Source organism: Pholcus phalangioides, unplaced genomic scaffold (genome assembly GCF_987345545.1).
Source record: "Pholcus phalangioides strain wild (caught in Gottingen) unplaced genomic scaffold, Ppha-v1.0 ptg000039l_1, whole genome shotgun sequence".
Classification (NCBI taxonomy): Eukaryota; Metazoa; Arthropoda; class Arachnida; order Araneae; family Pholcidae; genus Pholcus; species Pholcus phalangioides.
In genome coordinates this window covers 26,103,444-26,118,306 of record NW_028301625.1, presented here as the reverse complement: position 1 = coordinate 26,118,306, position 14,863 = coordinate 26,103,444, and the positions used below count along the sequence as shown (strand labels likewise).

The window sequence follows — 14,863 nt, the reverse complement described above, 5'->3', positions numbered from 1 at the left end:
GTAGACATATCTCTCGATTAACTTTCTTTTTCAAAATCCTCCACAGCCTTTTTCCTTATCGACACTTCTCATATTCTAACCCAATTTTCTCACTTTTCCTCAATAGAATTAATCATTTCCAAAAATTGAAACCCATCTTTGCATCCACAGATTGTTTTTGAAATTTAGTTTCTTCCCTCGAACAGTAACCGATTGGAACAACCTCCCATCAAAAATTATTGAAACTGTGCAACAGTTTCAGATTTTATTTGTAACACACACACATACACTGTAATTTGTCATATTTCACTACCGCATGCTCTGGTATAGGCCTCAGCCAAACCATATTGTATAAATTAATGATTTTTTGTTGACAACATTGATTTATTGATCTTGTCAGAGATATGAGTGAGTAAAAAAGAGCTAAAACTTTTCAATATCAATGGTTTCCAGAAATTTTCATGCTGCAGATCATATAATAATTCTGGTCGTGTGAGCATTTTCTCGAAAACATGCCTTGGGTTTGTTTTCACTGACCAAGTGAAAATTAATACTGCTGAAATTGTTTAGATTCTCACACCAACTAATTAATTAATAACCTGTATTTATAGGTCTCATGCCTTTACTGTTTCAAATTTTTTTCTTGAGTTTGAAACTTTATTAGAGAGAGCTAATACAAAAAACTGTGATGTCATTATTATTGGTGATATTAATATAAATCTACTGGATCAAATTAATACTAACCACTAAGAATATCTCGATCTTCTATCAAGCCGTGGTTTCCTACCTATGATATCTGAAATCACTAGACCTTCCTCTAAGTCACGCATTGATCACATTTTTATAAGAAATTCTTCTCAGCATTTGTTCCCTGAATCTGTAGTACGGGATACTGATTTGACTGACTATTACCTGATTCTTAGTAAATTATCATACTAAACTAATTCTATGCTGGTAAAAAAAATCAATTTTTTAGGAAAAAATTATTAATTGTTCCCAACTCAAGCTATATCTACAGAATTACGTTTTGCATAAATGATTCCCAATGTGATGGTGCTTTTGATGAATAGTTTATTGACAACATAATTAGTAAAAATCATAGCAATTGCCTCCCTGTTAACATTGAACCCCAAATACTTCCTGATAAATGGAATGATCATTTTGTGAACATTGTTTCATCATCCAATCCACCTATGGATAACTATAAGAAATTTATGTCCCTTATTCTTACAGATTTTTTTTCATCTCCACAACTTACCCTGAAGAAATCATTTCTATTATTGATTGGTTGGTCCATTCAGTTTCTACTGATGATGTGATCATTTCATTGATTCTTACATGTTTTCACTATCATTTAATTGTACTACTAACCAATATGATAAATAATTGTATACTAAACCATGTTTACGCTAATTCCTTGAAATCTGCTGCTTTCCCTATTTTTAAATCAAGAAATTGTGATGATCTGAGTAATCGCAAGCCTATCTCCATTTAACCTCCTATTTCCAAGATTTTTGAAACTGTTCTAAAAAACAAATACTCTCATCTCATACTAATTTTTACTCTCCAAATCAATATAGGTTTTCATGACACTGATCATGACACTGAAGCTGCTGTACTAAATTTCAGTACTTACATAATTTCGACAAATCTAGAAAAATCATAACCCTTTTCCTGGACATAAAAAAAGCTTTTGATGTTAACTGTGAAATCGTTCAATATAAGCTTGGGCCATGTGGAATTAGAGAGACACGCGCACACGTCCCTTTAAATTTCTTAGTTATATTTGACGAACAGATCCCAGAAAATAAGATGTAGCTCCCATTTAAGTAATTTCTTCAGGGTTAATAGAGGAGTACCACAGGGATCTGTTCTTGGCCCCCACTCTTCAATATATTCATAAATGATTTACGTGATCTCAAAATTAGTGGCAAGATAATCACGTTTGCTGATGATAGTTATTCTTTACTCTATTACTTCAAATGAATCTCTTCAAAATACAGTAAATTCTGACATGATAAAAATTAGAGACTAGTTTCATGTAAATTATGTACAACTTGATATCTCTATATAAATGTATTAATTTTTCATTACATAACATTCCTTCTTTGAGTATTACTTTTTGCTTCATAAACCTATATGCAACATTAACACAGATTTTAACTGTCATAATTTATAACAAGTGAATACCATAAAATATTTGGGTATTTACTTGTGGGTACTGGGTATTACTGTGATATGAAATGGAAATTCCATGTTCATAATCTACAAACCAAATTAAAATTTACAATGTATAAATTTTATTTTCTAAAATATTTTAATTTTATTTTATTTATATTTTTTATTATATTATATTTATATTATATTTTTTTTATTATATTATATTTTTTTTAATATTTTATATTTAATCTCTCTTTTCTAATCAGCCTTTACTATTATTAACAATATCAGTTTTTAGTTCATTCCTACTTATATAGTTTACCTATTTGGAGTAGTGATTATTTTACTAACGTAAAATATATGATATCATTACACAAGAAAATTATAAGGCTAATTTCTAATGACTGTGTTATACTTCTTTCATCTCTCTCTTCCAAAGAATAGAAATCCTACCACTTAGATACTTATATTTTTATAAATATCTGTTGCTTCTCTTTATAAACACCAATACTTCCTACCATTAATATCTACTCAATCTTTTGCTAGGCATAATGTCACATACTAATTACTAATTATTCATAAAAAATATTTAAAAAATACCTTTCTCTTACCTAATACTTAAGTTTTATCTATATAATGCTTCTTTCCACTAAAATTAAGAATGCTCCCCTATATACCCACAAAAAGTATCTCAAAAGATATCTTCTCTCTATTGATTATACCTCCAAGCACTTTCAATTTTTTTAAACATTTTTCCCGTCACTAATTACATTGTTATTGAATTTTTTCCCTTAAATTTATCAGCATCTTAAATATTTTGCCATTTTACATCAGTAGCTCAATTATTCTAATCATACTCATTATCATTTGATATTATGCACCCACCATGCATTGCCATAATATGGTATAACTACTTTTTTCTCCTTTCCCTTCATCCATTACTTAATATTTAACTGATTATCAAACCCCACCCCCCTTTATATTTGTGTGTTTATATATAAGTATATATAGATCTTTTTCATCCTTCACATTGTATATTTTTTATGAAAACTCAACATCCAGTATATGACAATTATGTTCATTTTGGATGACTAGTTCTCTCCATTTTTGTGTATATGTTTGTATATTTCTTTTGTTAATTAAATGATGCTCCCCTGTATATACCCACGAAAAGTATCTCAAAAGATATCTTCTCTCTATTGATTATACCACTGAGCACTTTCAATTTTTTTAACATTTTCCCCCCTCAATAATTAAAGTAAAAATTTAACTCTCGAGATATCAATTATTAAAAAACACAAATGCATATCATTCAAATCAAAATACTTTCAATTAATAGCTGAATATGTAATCAATCAACTTGAATATATACCAGAAAAGGCTCTATATTAATAGCAGAAACTTGAGCTAGAATAGTGTCATCAAATACATCAAGGGCCTTGAAGCTACCTTTGCAAAAAGCTGAAATATAATAACAAAACATTATCAACCAATCAAAACAGTTTTGTAGCAATAAGGTCTGGACACACATATCCGTACAGTGCTAGGACCGTAGCTCGGGCAGCAGTTGGCTGTGACTCGGCTCGTCCCCCCTTCAGACCACACCTTTCTGCATCTTGCCTGTGCCATTGTCGTATGTATGCTGGCTGTTAGCTTGTGTCATCTGCTTCAATATTTTAATGCAGCCAGTTTGGTGTAATCAAAGTGTTCAGTAAATTAATTAACAATAGTGATTTAGCTATAATAGCCCTAGCATAAATTAATAATAACTTATAATTCTAAATATTTCTGTATATAATAAATATATGTATATAAAAGTTTTTTGTCTGTCTCTGAGTGTGAGTGTATGTTTTCCATAGCAATTTTTATTTTGGATTGATCTCTGCCAGATTTTTTTTTGTATGTGACAAACCTCTAAAAATGATAGAATCTTAAAATTCAGCTGAAAATAAAAAGACGGGGCATTTACTCAGTTTGTGTGTGAATACAAACATATTATTGTCTATATATTCTTATATTCTTGTTTGAGAAAGATCATTTCGGGAGTGATAGAAAGGGAGAGAGGAAAGTTATATATATATAGTAATTAAAAAAATCTGTGGGGGAGAGTGGTATTCTCTTCCTCATGAACACACTCGTTGTTATTCAGAGTCAACGGCCATTATAAATATAATCATCTGTAAGGACAGATTGTGTCAAATTCTAATAACACCTCGGAGGAGTGTATCTCAACTCAGTAGGAGCATATTATATGAAACAACGCGGATAAAATGGAGATAAAATCAATAACAATTGCGAGTGTTTAGTCTGTCGGGGCTTGATTCAATGATACAAAACCTCGCCAGTATTCTATAATAATTTAAAGCACTCATTGACAAAGTTCCAGTTGCTGAGACACCTATGTTGGATATTTAGCACAAGGGTGCTCAACTTTTTGGGAAGTATGGACCACTTCATTGTTTTGGAAATATGTCGCTGGCTTCTTGAGTTATCTGAAAATGTGCCTCAAGCTTCCAAAATTATCTATAAGAATGCCATGGATGGGCCACTTGAGTGAAATGTAAGCATGCTGCTGGGCCACCCGAGAGATCTCAAAATGAGCAGCCAACCACTCAATAGGCTAATCTGCAAATGGACCATGATCCACTTAAGTGAGCTGGAGGTGTGTCGCTAGTTGCTCGAGTGATTTCGGAATGTGCTTGAGACCACTTGAGTGGTTTGGTTTTTTTGTCACAGGCCACATTTTGCCCACAGGACATGGGTTGAACCTTTATGGCTCAACATGTTTCGTGATGTGATGCAAGTACCAACTTTAAGATGTCTCCTACATTTCCACATAAAAAAAACCAAAAATTTTTTAACTGTTTTCTATTTAGTGTATGTTCAAACCAAAACAATGATTCATTTATAGAGCATTGGAAATTAAGCACAATTAGTTTCCTGCCAAGTTCACATTATTATTTTAACAAAAATCTCCCCGGCAAAATTTCGTTATATACTATGAAACATAATTTTAAACTTTCTTTTCCCATCAAAGTTGTGAAAATATTTTTCCATATGTTTTCTTTATGTTCCACTAGGGCCAGAGAGGCGAAGCCAGGTGTGTCTCAACAATTTTGGGGCAGAAAAAAATGTTTAACACCATCCACCCCACTTTAACCCGATTTCATATATTTTGTGGGGAAAGGGAATAAACATACAAAGTATACACGAACACTGAAAAATATCCATACAAAAAAAAATTAAACACACAAATTAATTATTAACATAATAAATTAAATTAACACATAAATTAATGGAGGTAATTTTAAATTATATATATAATGTGGGAGAAACTGTTTCCGAAACTAATGAAAAATTTAGAATCGATGGATTAAAAATAATTGAAAGAAATAATTCCAGTACCAATAAAAATTCAGAATTAATAGAAGAAATAATTTTGGAATTGATTAAAATTTAGAACTAACAAAAAAATATTTCCAGAACTATTGAAAATTCAGAATTAATGAAAGTAATAATTCCAGAATTGATGAAAATCAAGAAATGAATGGAATCTATAATTCCACAATTGATGAAAATTGAGAAGTGAAATAAAATAAATACAGCTTTTATAACAAAAAAAATATAGGCTATATATGTTCTCTCTCTTCCCTGAGATCACACCACCACTATAAAAATATAAACTAAACTGATCACTGACGGTGCGGACTCGTTGCAGTGACAGTGCGGAGGTGTGTGAACGGCTGCATTGCTTAGTATTGTGCAATTCTTTTACAGAGTGATGACCTACACTCTGCAGACACACTCGTTGGGAGCGGTGCGGATATGTGTGTCCAGACCTTTAGGTGAACTTTTGTTTTTTTTAAATTTCACAAAAATTCAGTATGGGCAAAAAGTCTGCAGAAATTCATAAAAACCAGAAAAATAACCGAAATAAAAAACGGTTTGCAGGGTTAGCATCGCTAGGTCCAAATCGTTTATTACAGCAGTGTTTGTTCCACATGACCACCATCACCACAGGGGATAACACATTGCAGGCGAGTCACAAATCCAGCAACAGCAGAGTACAGTAGGTCCACATACACGGTTTACAACAGTGAACTGATTGTGGATTAGGAGTGCAAGTTCTTATAACCAAAGTTGCTCGTATCAGCGCCACCTATTGGCTGTTTTTTTTAATTTTTTGCCCTGTCAAAAAAACTCCCGTGACTTAGCGATGATAGCCCTGCAAACCATTTTTTATTTGTTATTTTTCCGGTTTTTATATCATTTTTGACGTTTCTACAGACTTTTTGCCACACTGTACAAACATATAATACAAATTTAGACATGTTACACAAGTACAAAAATATAATACACAAATACAAACATATAATACACAAATACCAATATGTAATAAAAAATATATACACACATAATACAAATACTTTGTAGCCTTAAGGGACTGATAAGTTCTGCCAGAAGGCGTAAAGGAATTAGTTATTAAATATATAATTTTTTAACTGTTGTGAACAATTTCACTTCTTTGCCACCATTCCTTATATACACCCCCTCTTACACTCTCGTCATTGTGACGTACTATCGGCATCATCTGGAGGCTTCCTGAAATTTGCATATCAATCTTGCAGATGTGTGTGATAATTCTACAGGTGAAATTTTTACTTTAGATTTTGATTTCCGTGTGATTCTGAATTATCCTTAATTTATGGACATGAGTGTAAATTCATTGAGACCAAGGTTATTTCACAGAATCAACAGTTTAAGTAACTGATTTCAGCTCACAGCATGTATATTTTTGAAACTATGTACATATATACACATCGTCACCTTGTAATAAAAACCTCATATATAATTTTTTTTTCAAAAATGACTTTTTGACAGTTTTAGATTGAAAAATTATATCTCAACAATTATAGCTATTGAAAAAAATTATCACATTGATCTGCTCTATGGAGAAAGAAAGGTGCCATATGTGTGTGTTATTCAATGGGATGACCTAATTTTTTTGTAAAACCAAAATTGGAATTTTTGATGTACAAGGTTTTCATTATAAGGTGACAATATGCTCTATTATAATAATGAACTATAGAGGAAATAATACAATAAAAAAATTAAAATTAGAAAAAATTTAATTCTATATTTAATATGCAGGTATCTCTTTTTCGCTTTACACAGTTTTGCTATAACGCAATTTTAAATATTGATTTTAGGAATTCCAATTTGCAAAATTCAGCTTGGAGTTTAACTTTAATCCTGGAAATTGGCTTGCAAATTGAAGATATGCAACATAGTTAAACCCTTTGATGACAAATAAATATATCATATCATATCATCATATCCAACAAAATATGTTGGATATGATGATTTAGTTGAGATACATATGAGAGAAATTCTCATATATGACTCACCAGATCTCACCAATGAACATCGTTTGGAAGCACATTGACAATGAGATGAGAAATTTAATCAAAAAAGTGGTTCCAGTGAAACTAGACTTTTCATATTTGAATGAAATGTGCTGAATTCTCTGGCTTAACTCTAAAATTTTTATGAGACGAAAAATGCTTGTCAGCAGAATCTTGACTATTTAACTAAAAAGAGTTATCAGCCTATCATACCAGGCTCTTCAGGAAAAAACCCCCTACTCATTATTAATCCAAATTTTTGTTTAGGTTAGAATTTTTTGTATACAGAGTGATTATAAAAAAACTACCCCGACATATGGGCCCCTAACTATCATACCATTCACAGAAACTGAATGAAATTTTGGCATAAGGTATTTTGATGTATGCGCTCAAGAATGAGATGGAAAACAACAGTGTCACTCTAACAGTTACGGTTACAGTGAGAAAATTTCGAAAATATCAAATGGCAACACCAAGTTTTTTGTGTTGGAATGTGATCTCCATTGTGAAAAACCCTAAATAGCGTTCGAACGGCAACTGTAGCATGAAAATCACCGGCGGTAGATAGGCTAAAAGTGAGGACAACCAATAAGGACAGAGAAGCAGCATAAAATAAAGCATTTTATTGTGTTTCACAAATTTTTCACATGACCTAGGACTAATCAGGCTGGGATCTCAGCCGAAGAAATGGTGTGACGAATGAAACGAACATTAATGCTCTGGTGCACGGCAAAGTCCTTTTTACTTTTTCCTTGCCTAGCTCTGGGGATTTTCGTGCTACAGGTGCCATTCCAATGCTATTTAGTGTTTTTCAGTATGGAGATCACATTCCAATACAAAAAACTTGGTGTTGCCATTTGATATTTTCGAAATTTTCTCACTGTAACCGTAACTGTTAGAGTGACACTGTTGTTTTCCATATCATTCTTGAGCGCATACCTCAAAATACCTTATGCCAAAATTTCATTCAGTTTCTGTGAATGGTATGATAGTTAGGGGCCCATATGTCGGGATAGTTTTTTTATAATCACCCCGTATATATATAACATAATACATATATTTCAAATACTAAGGTCTGGTACTTCAGTACCAGTAAGTACCATCGGAATATGGTGAGGTGTAGATTGTATGTAAACAGTGATGAACTGAAATTTATAATTTGAACGTGCAGTAAAAATGAAATCTTGTTTTTTTATGATACTCTATAGACTAAGAGAGAATTCTAAAAATATTTGTACAGGGATTATTGTTGTATTGGGAGGCAGAGGAACATCATAATACACCACCAAATTTATGCTGTTCTTGACATATTTTCTAAATCCCCATTGTTAGTACAACCTTTGGTATCTATTTACCGCAAAGAAATTTCTACACAGAGAGCAGCATACTGAATGTATACATTTTAGTGTAATTTATAGTCTATATGACTATAAATTACACTACATAAAAATCCATTTACTCATCAAAATCTCACTTCAATTTGCAAAATACAACTCCAGACTAAAAATATAGGCCTACTAATAAGGTTTAGAAACACAACTTTTTTGTATATGTACCATTATCTATTAACAATTCCTCAAAAGAATGGTTATAAGGTGCATATGCTGTTATAATAGTAGTACAATTCCTGTTTGACACCCAGACCTTCTTGGTGGTCTTTCACAGCACTGCAGTAAGTTGATTTTACCCAGTTTGTGTTATTGTTTATTTAAGAAAAAACACCAAGCTTAATTTCAGTGACATATCACCTCACTATACATCACACACTTCTTCAATGATTGACAAAATAATAATTTCAACCACAAAGTTACTTGAACATGAGATTACAGTCAAACAGTTAATCTCGGGTTATTGATATTTTGTGACATTTTTCATCATCTTGAGGCATTTGATTTCATCTATATATATAAAATAACATGTCCTGACTGATTTATCATTGCGTACCAAAACTGCTGAAGCTATAAATACTAATTTGGTCAATAGTTTTATTTTATAATGTAAATGACCCACCAAGAAAGGATTTTTTAAAATTCACCACCTAACGGGGTCATAAGGGGGAAGGTTCAAAGGTAAAAAGGGGTGACATCAATGAGCACAAACCACTTAAGCTATAAACATGAAACTTGATCAGTAGTTTTATTTATAATGTAAAGACTCACTAAGAAGGGATTTTTTTTTAAATTCAACCCCTGAGGGGGTCATATGCGTGTTCAAAGATTATATGGGCCAATATCGCTTAGCCGAAACCACTGAAACTATAAACATGAAATTTGGTCAGTTGTTCTATTTTATAATGGCGATACTCACTAAGAAAGGGGTTTTTCTCAAAATTAAACCCCTAAAGCAGCGGTTCTCAATTGGTGCTCCATGTGAACTCCTCAGGGGCTCCGCGGCAGCTCAAGAAAAATACAATAAAACAGTAAATTCGGGGAAAAAATAAGTATTTTTGAATAATACATCAGTAACTTTAATGAATGAATGAAAAATAGGCTTACAGGGCTCCTCCACAGAAATTATATACTAGAAAGGGCTCCACAAGTCAAAAAAGATTGAGAACCGCTGCCCTAAAGTGTTCTTAAGGGGGAATTCTCAGATTACCAAATCTATTTGAGTGAAGCCGCAGGTAACAGTAGTAAAATATATGCCGCTAATAAAATATTGAGAAACTTGGGATAATGTTGAATTATTGATAGAGTAAGAGTATCTGAGATTCAGGAATTTACGGGTGAACTGTGACTCAACTGTGAACCAGTCAACTCTCATGTGAACTGTTTTTGAAATATTGATAAGCATCTGCCATAATGAACACCAGCAAAGCAATGGAAGCCATGTTATGTTGGAAAAGTTCTTGATCAGATTCTTGGTGAATGATACAGTAAATTACACAGTCATCTGTAAAGGATCTAATGGTGCAGTTGAGGGATTCTGGGAGGTCATTCATCTAAATTAAGAATATTAACAGGGAGAAGACTGATCCTTGAGAGGACCAGACTTTACTGAGGCAGATGGGGAGTTATTATCTTCAAAATGAACAAACTGTTTATAATATTTTAGGGAAACCTCAATATATTTAAGTAATTGTACGTTAAGGCCAAGATTAGAGGGTTTAAAGAGAAGTTTAACATAGGGAACATTATCATAAGCTTTAGAGAAATCTAGGAAGATAATATCAGTTTGTAGGTTTTTATCAAGCGATAAAACAAACTGCTACCTAGAATGATGTTAGCAGTCAAAATGAGACTGCTACAGAAATTATACATTAATATGTGTGAGTGTGTGATTACAAAACAATCTGAAACGAACAGTTTTTTTAAGGAAAGTGATGTGCATGGAAGAACAGATGCTTCATCATGGTGTTTACAGTTCTCTCTACAGTATCCATCCAAGAATTTATCAATCTGGCAAACTAAAGAGGAGGACAGTAAATTTTAGGCAGAAACAAATAACTGTTAGAAAGCTCCAAAATTTTACAGTGTGGGGGAGGGGACAGAGGTGGCAAAATCATGAGTCCTTCCCCCCACAAAAATTTTAGTTATATCCCTGATGCATTGTCTGCTTACCGGATGGCCTCCAGTACTCATGATACAGTTGTACTCCACAGTTTTAATGATATAGTCATACTCCACAATATTCAGCCACCTTTCCTCTTCATTGCTCATGACTACAGAGGAGTGAGTGTGGCATCACATGCATTCCTCCCAATGATTAACAGATTACCTGAATTTTTCAGTGTTAATTATTAATTCTTAGAAGAAAAAAACACTTACGAGTGGTCAGCCTTTTGCAATTTCCATTATTTGTATTAACGACAATGATAGCCTATAATATATAAAACAAGAAAATGAACAGAAAAACAAAAACAATGAAAATTTGTTACCATTACCTATTACATGCTTAAGTTTTCTATAAAGATACAGTTGAATCCCAAAAAAATATGTAAATAAATTGGACAGGACCAAAATTTCTATTTGTTGAGGAAATAATTTAATTGAGATGTTCACATACCCAAGGGGGACACCGGGATTTAAAAAAATAATAATTATAGGAGTTCTGTATATATATGTTATGGTTAAAGTGATAAATTGCTTGGTAAGTTTGATAAATCGCCATTGAGTGAGTAATTGCTTTGTGAATTCAATAAATTTCACTACACATATTACTTTTATTAATGATTATGTATAATTCCCAAATGAGGCTGGTAGGTTTGATGAATAAGAAAAAATTTATCACCTCTCTTCTCTTCATTCATCCAGTTCATCAATTTTGCTAATTCTATAGCAACCTACATATTTTGCCATAAAAATTAAATTAAGTGAAAAAGATAAAAATAAAAATTATTATCAAAATTAAAATGTCTTTCTTCACATGTTTTAACATGCACAAACATAACCAGCATTACTGATTCATCATCCTAGACAAAATTTTATGTATAATGTTCAGTAACTTTAAGTAATAATAATAATAATAACGTGATCCTCACATATTCCCAAGGGATCAGCATGATCCGTCCAGGGAATTTGTTAGCATTAGTAAACATCCATGCCCGAACCGGGATTCGAACCAAGACCTGCACAGTGAGAAGCTAGTTCCCTAACCACTCGACTGCCAGGCAGCATTGATTCGATTTATCATGTTGATAAACGATAAATATGAAAAAAGCTAACATTACAAGATTGATAATAATTCATGTTTTTATCCTTATAACACCTATTTTTATTCAGTTTTTATGGCAAAATATATGTAGTCTAGGCTGTAGTCAGAAATTCATTTTGAGGGGGGGACAAAACTGATAAAATAATAGATTTAACCATGCTATTCCATAAAAAACAGTATTTTCTAACATTTTGGGGGAACCGACTCTCTGGTCCCCTCCCTCTCACTATGGCCTTGTGTGTAGTGCACCCATCAGGTACTGGAAAAAAACGGAAGAAACTGATAAGTGGTTGACTTGAAGTGATATTTCTGCGTGATTTCCTTCATATTTCTCAAGCTTACCAACTTTATTCAGGAATTATGCATAATAACTGGTAAAAGTGATAAATGTAGGAAAATTTATTGAACTTCTGAGATGATTGGTGATTATGGATAATCACTGATTACACTGGTAAACAAACTTTTACTTTTTTCGTGTTTCTTTGATCAAATAGGGTCATTCTTATAGTATTTTCCCCACTGATTTCGAATCTGCTTTCAGAATTTCTGTGTCAGGCATAGTTTTTGAGTAACACACGTTCAAAATTTTGAAAAACGTATATTTTTCACATTTGCTTACAACTTAAAATAACTTAAATTCTAATATTAATGGCAGTTCAAAAGGTATTTTTACATGATTTTCTTCTGTATTTTGCAGCAGGAATATATCTTTTTTAATGTCCAACAGTAATCAGCCAGCATGTTTGGGCTCCACTTGCCTTGATAATGCCATTGCATGATGGATATGTCCTGGTGGAATCGCTCACTGTACTCATCGCTGACATCGGCTAGATTTTCTTTTTATAGGGAAAAAATCCAAATGTGAATGAAGAAAATGTATCTATTCAGTGACATATTGCAACCAAGAGCTTTATATAGTTCTGAAGTAATTCCTCCACAAGGTCCTTATATTTGTTCGTCTTGTTATTTCCAAGCAAGCTCTAGACTGCTTTCTTGAATGACTCCCATGCAGGTGTTTCTTGTTCACTTGGGGTGTCATCAAACTCAGGATCGTTCATTAATTCTCGAATGTGAGGGCCAACGAATATGCCTTCCTTGATTTTAGCATCACTGACCCGTGGAAATTTGTTTTTTAGAAAGCTAAAACCATCGCCGTTTCAATTCATTCCTTTAACAAAATTTTTCATCAATCCCAGTTTAATGTGTAGAGGTGACAGGTAGACTTTCTGGGGATCCACCAGGGGCTGACTGACAACATTTTTGGTTCCCGGAAAGAGCCGTCTTCTTGGTGGTCAATGTTTTTTTACATAATGGTTTTGTCTATCTCTGCTGTCCCACAAGTACAAGAAATAGCAAAAAAATTTGGTATATCCTAGTTGAAGACCGAATACAAGAGCAATGACTTTCAAATCTCCGCAAAAGTGCCAGGCATGTCTTTAATACTGAACCATCCATAATAAAACTTTCATTTTTTCATATGTCTCCTTCATGTGGGCCCCGTAAGCGATAGGAATGGAGGGGTTTTCGTTACCATTGTTCAAAAGTACTGCTTTCAAGCTGGTTTTAGAGGAATCTATGAATAACCTCCACTTTAGGGGATTATACTGATGCCCCAATGCAACATACAGAGCATCGATATCATTGCAATAGATTAAGTCATCTTCCTTAGAAAAAAAGGTGCTCAAATTGCTTTGGTCGAGGAGCAAAGCTTGGACAGTTTGGTCAGGAATTCCCTAGAAAGGGTGAAAGGGGCTCGTAGTCCCCATGGCTAGAACATGATTAGAGGTATCTCAAAAGAATCTTGATGTACTACTCCATAATATTTAGTCAGAGATGAGGCAAGTTTTAATGTACTATTCCATAATATTTAGTCAGAGATGAGGCAAGTTTTAATATTCATAATACCCATTATTAATCTAAAAATGTTGATCTTCTAAGTATAGAGTCTTAGACTCATTAACTGCCGAAATTTTTTTTTGTTGAAATTTTTCGCTGGATAAATTATATATATGTACAAAAAGTTGTAAACGTAAAGCACGTAAAATTCCAAAATCCCCAAATAGGGATCGTGGCAGCTAATGGGTTAAGGCTGGTTCGGCTAACCCACAACAATGGAAAATGCAATAGCGGGAAACTGGTGCCTGATGGACAATTTCTGATGACAGATTCAGAATCAGCATAGAAAAATACATAATAAATAGTACTTAGCGTCCAAAAAACAAAAACCTTGTTTACCAGTGTTATCACATTCACTGTGACATTTTCACTGGCTTTCATAAACTAAGGAGATATTAAAAAATGAACAATTATGCAGCTTTACCATTTTAAATGTGGGTAAAATGGTTTTACCCACATTAACGCTGTTGTTTGCTAAATTTCCCCCATTTTTCAAATTTGAATATCTCTGTGAATATTGCACTTAGAAACATGGAATTTTTTTTTTTGACATCAGGTGAGACATGGCAACAACTTTTTAATTGGAAGGTAGAGCATGGGGAACCGTATTCAGATTTTTATTTTGTTTTACACACTGTATTTTTACTCTCAAAACTGGTACGGGGTAATTTTTGAATGCCTGTTGAGCATTTTTTAAATTGGAATCATACTTCAATGATGGATGGTTGATGAGATAAAGGCTATGCCAGCACTTACAGGATACCCTGTAT

General features: G+C 32.9%; 1 protein-coding gene across 2 annotated transcripts in view; it reads right to left on the bottom strand.

Annotated features, from left to right (window-relative positions):
• LOC149065766 (acylamino-acid-releasing enzyme-like) overlaps nt 1-14,863 on the bottom strand; it is a 104,901-nt gene that overhangs the window by 49,032 nt on the left and 41,006 nt on the right. For both annotated transcript variants that reach the window (XM_089253553.1, XM_089253554.1), the window contains exons 12-13: nt 11,312-11,363; nt 3,512-3,600 (exon numbers count right to left, since the gene is read on the bottom strand). In XM_089253553.1, coding sequence (XP_089109679.1) covers nt 3,512-3,600; nt 11,312-11,363 — 141 coding nt within the window. The remainder of the gene's footprint in view (nt 1-3,511; nt 3,601-11,311; nt 11,364-14,863) is intronic.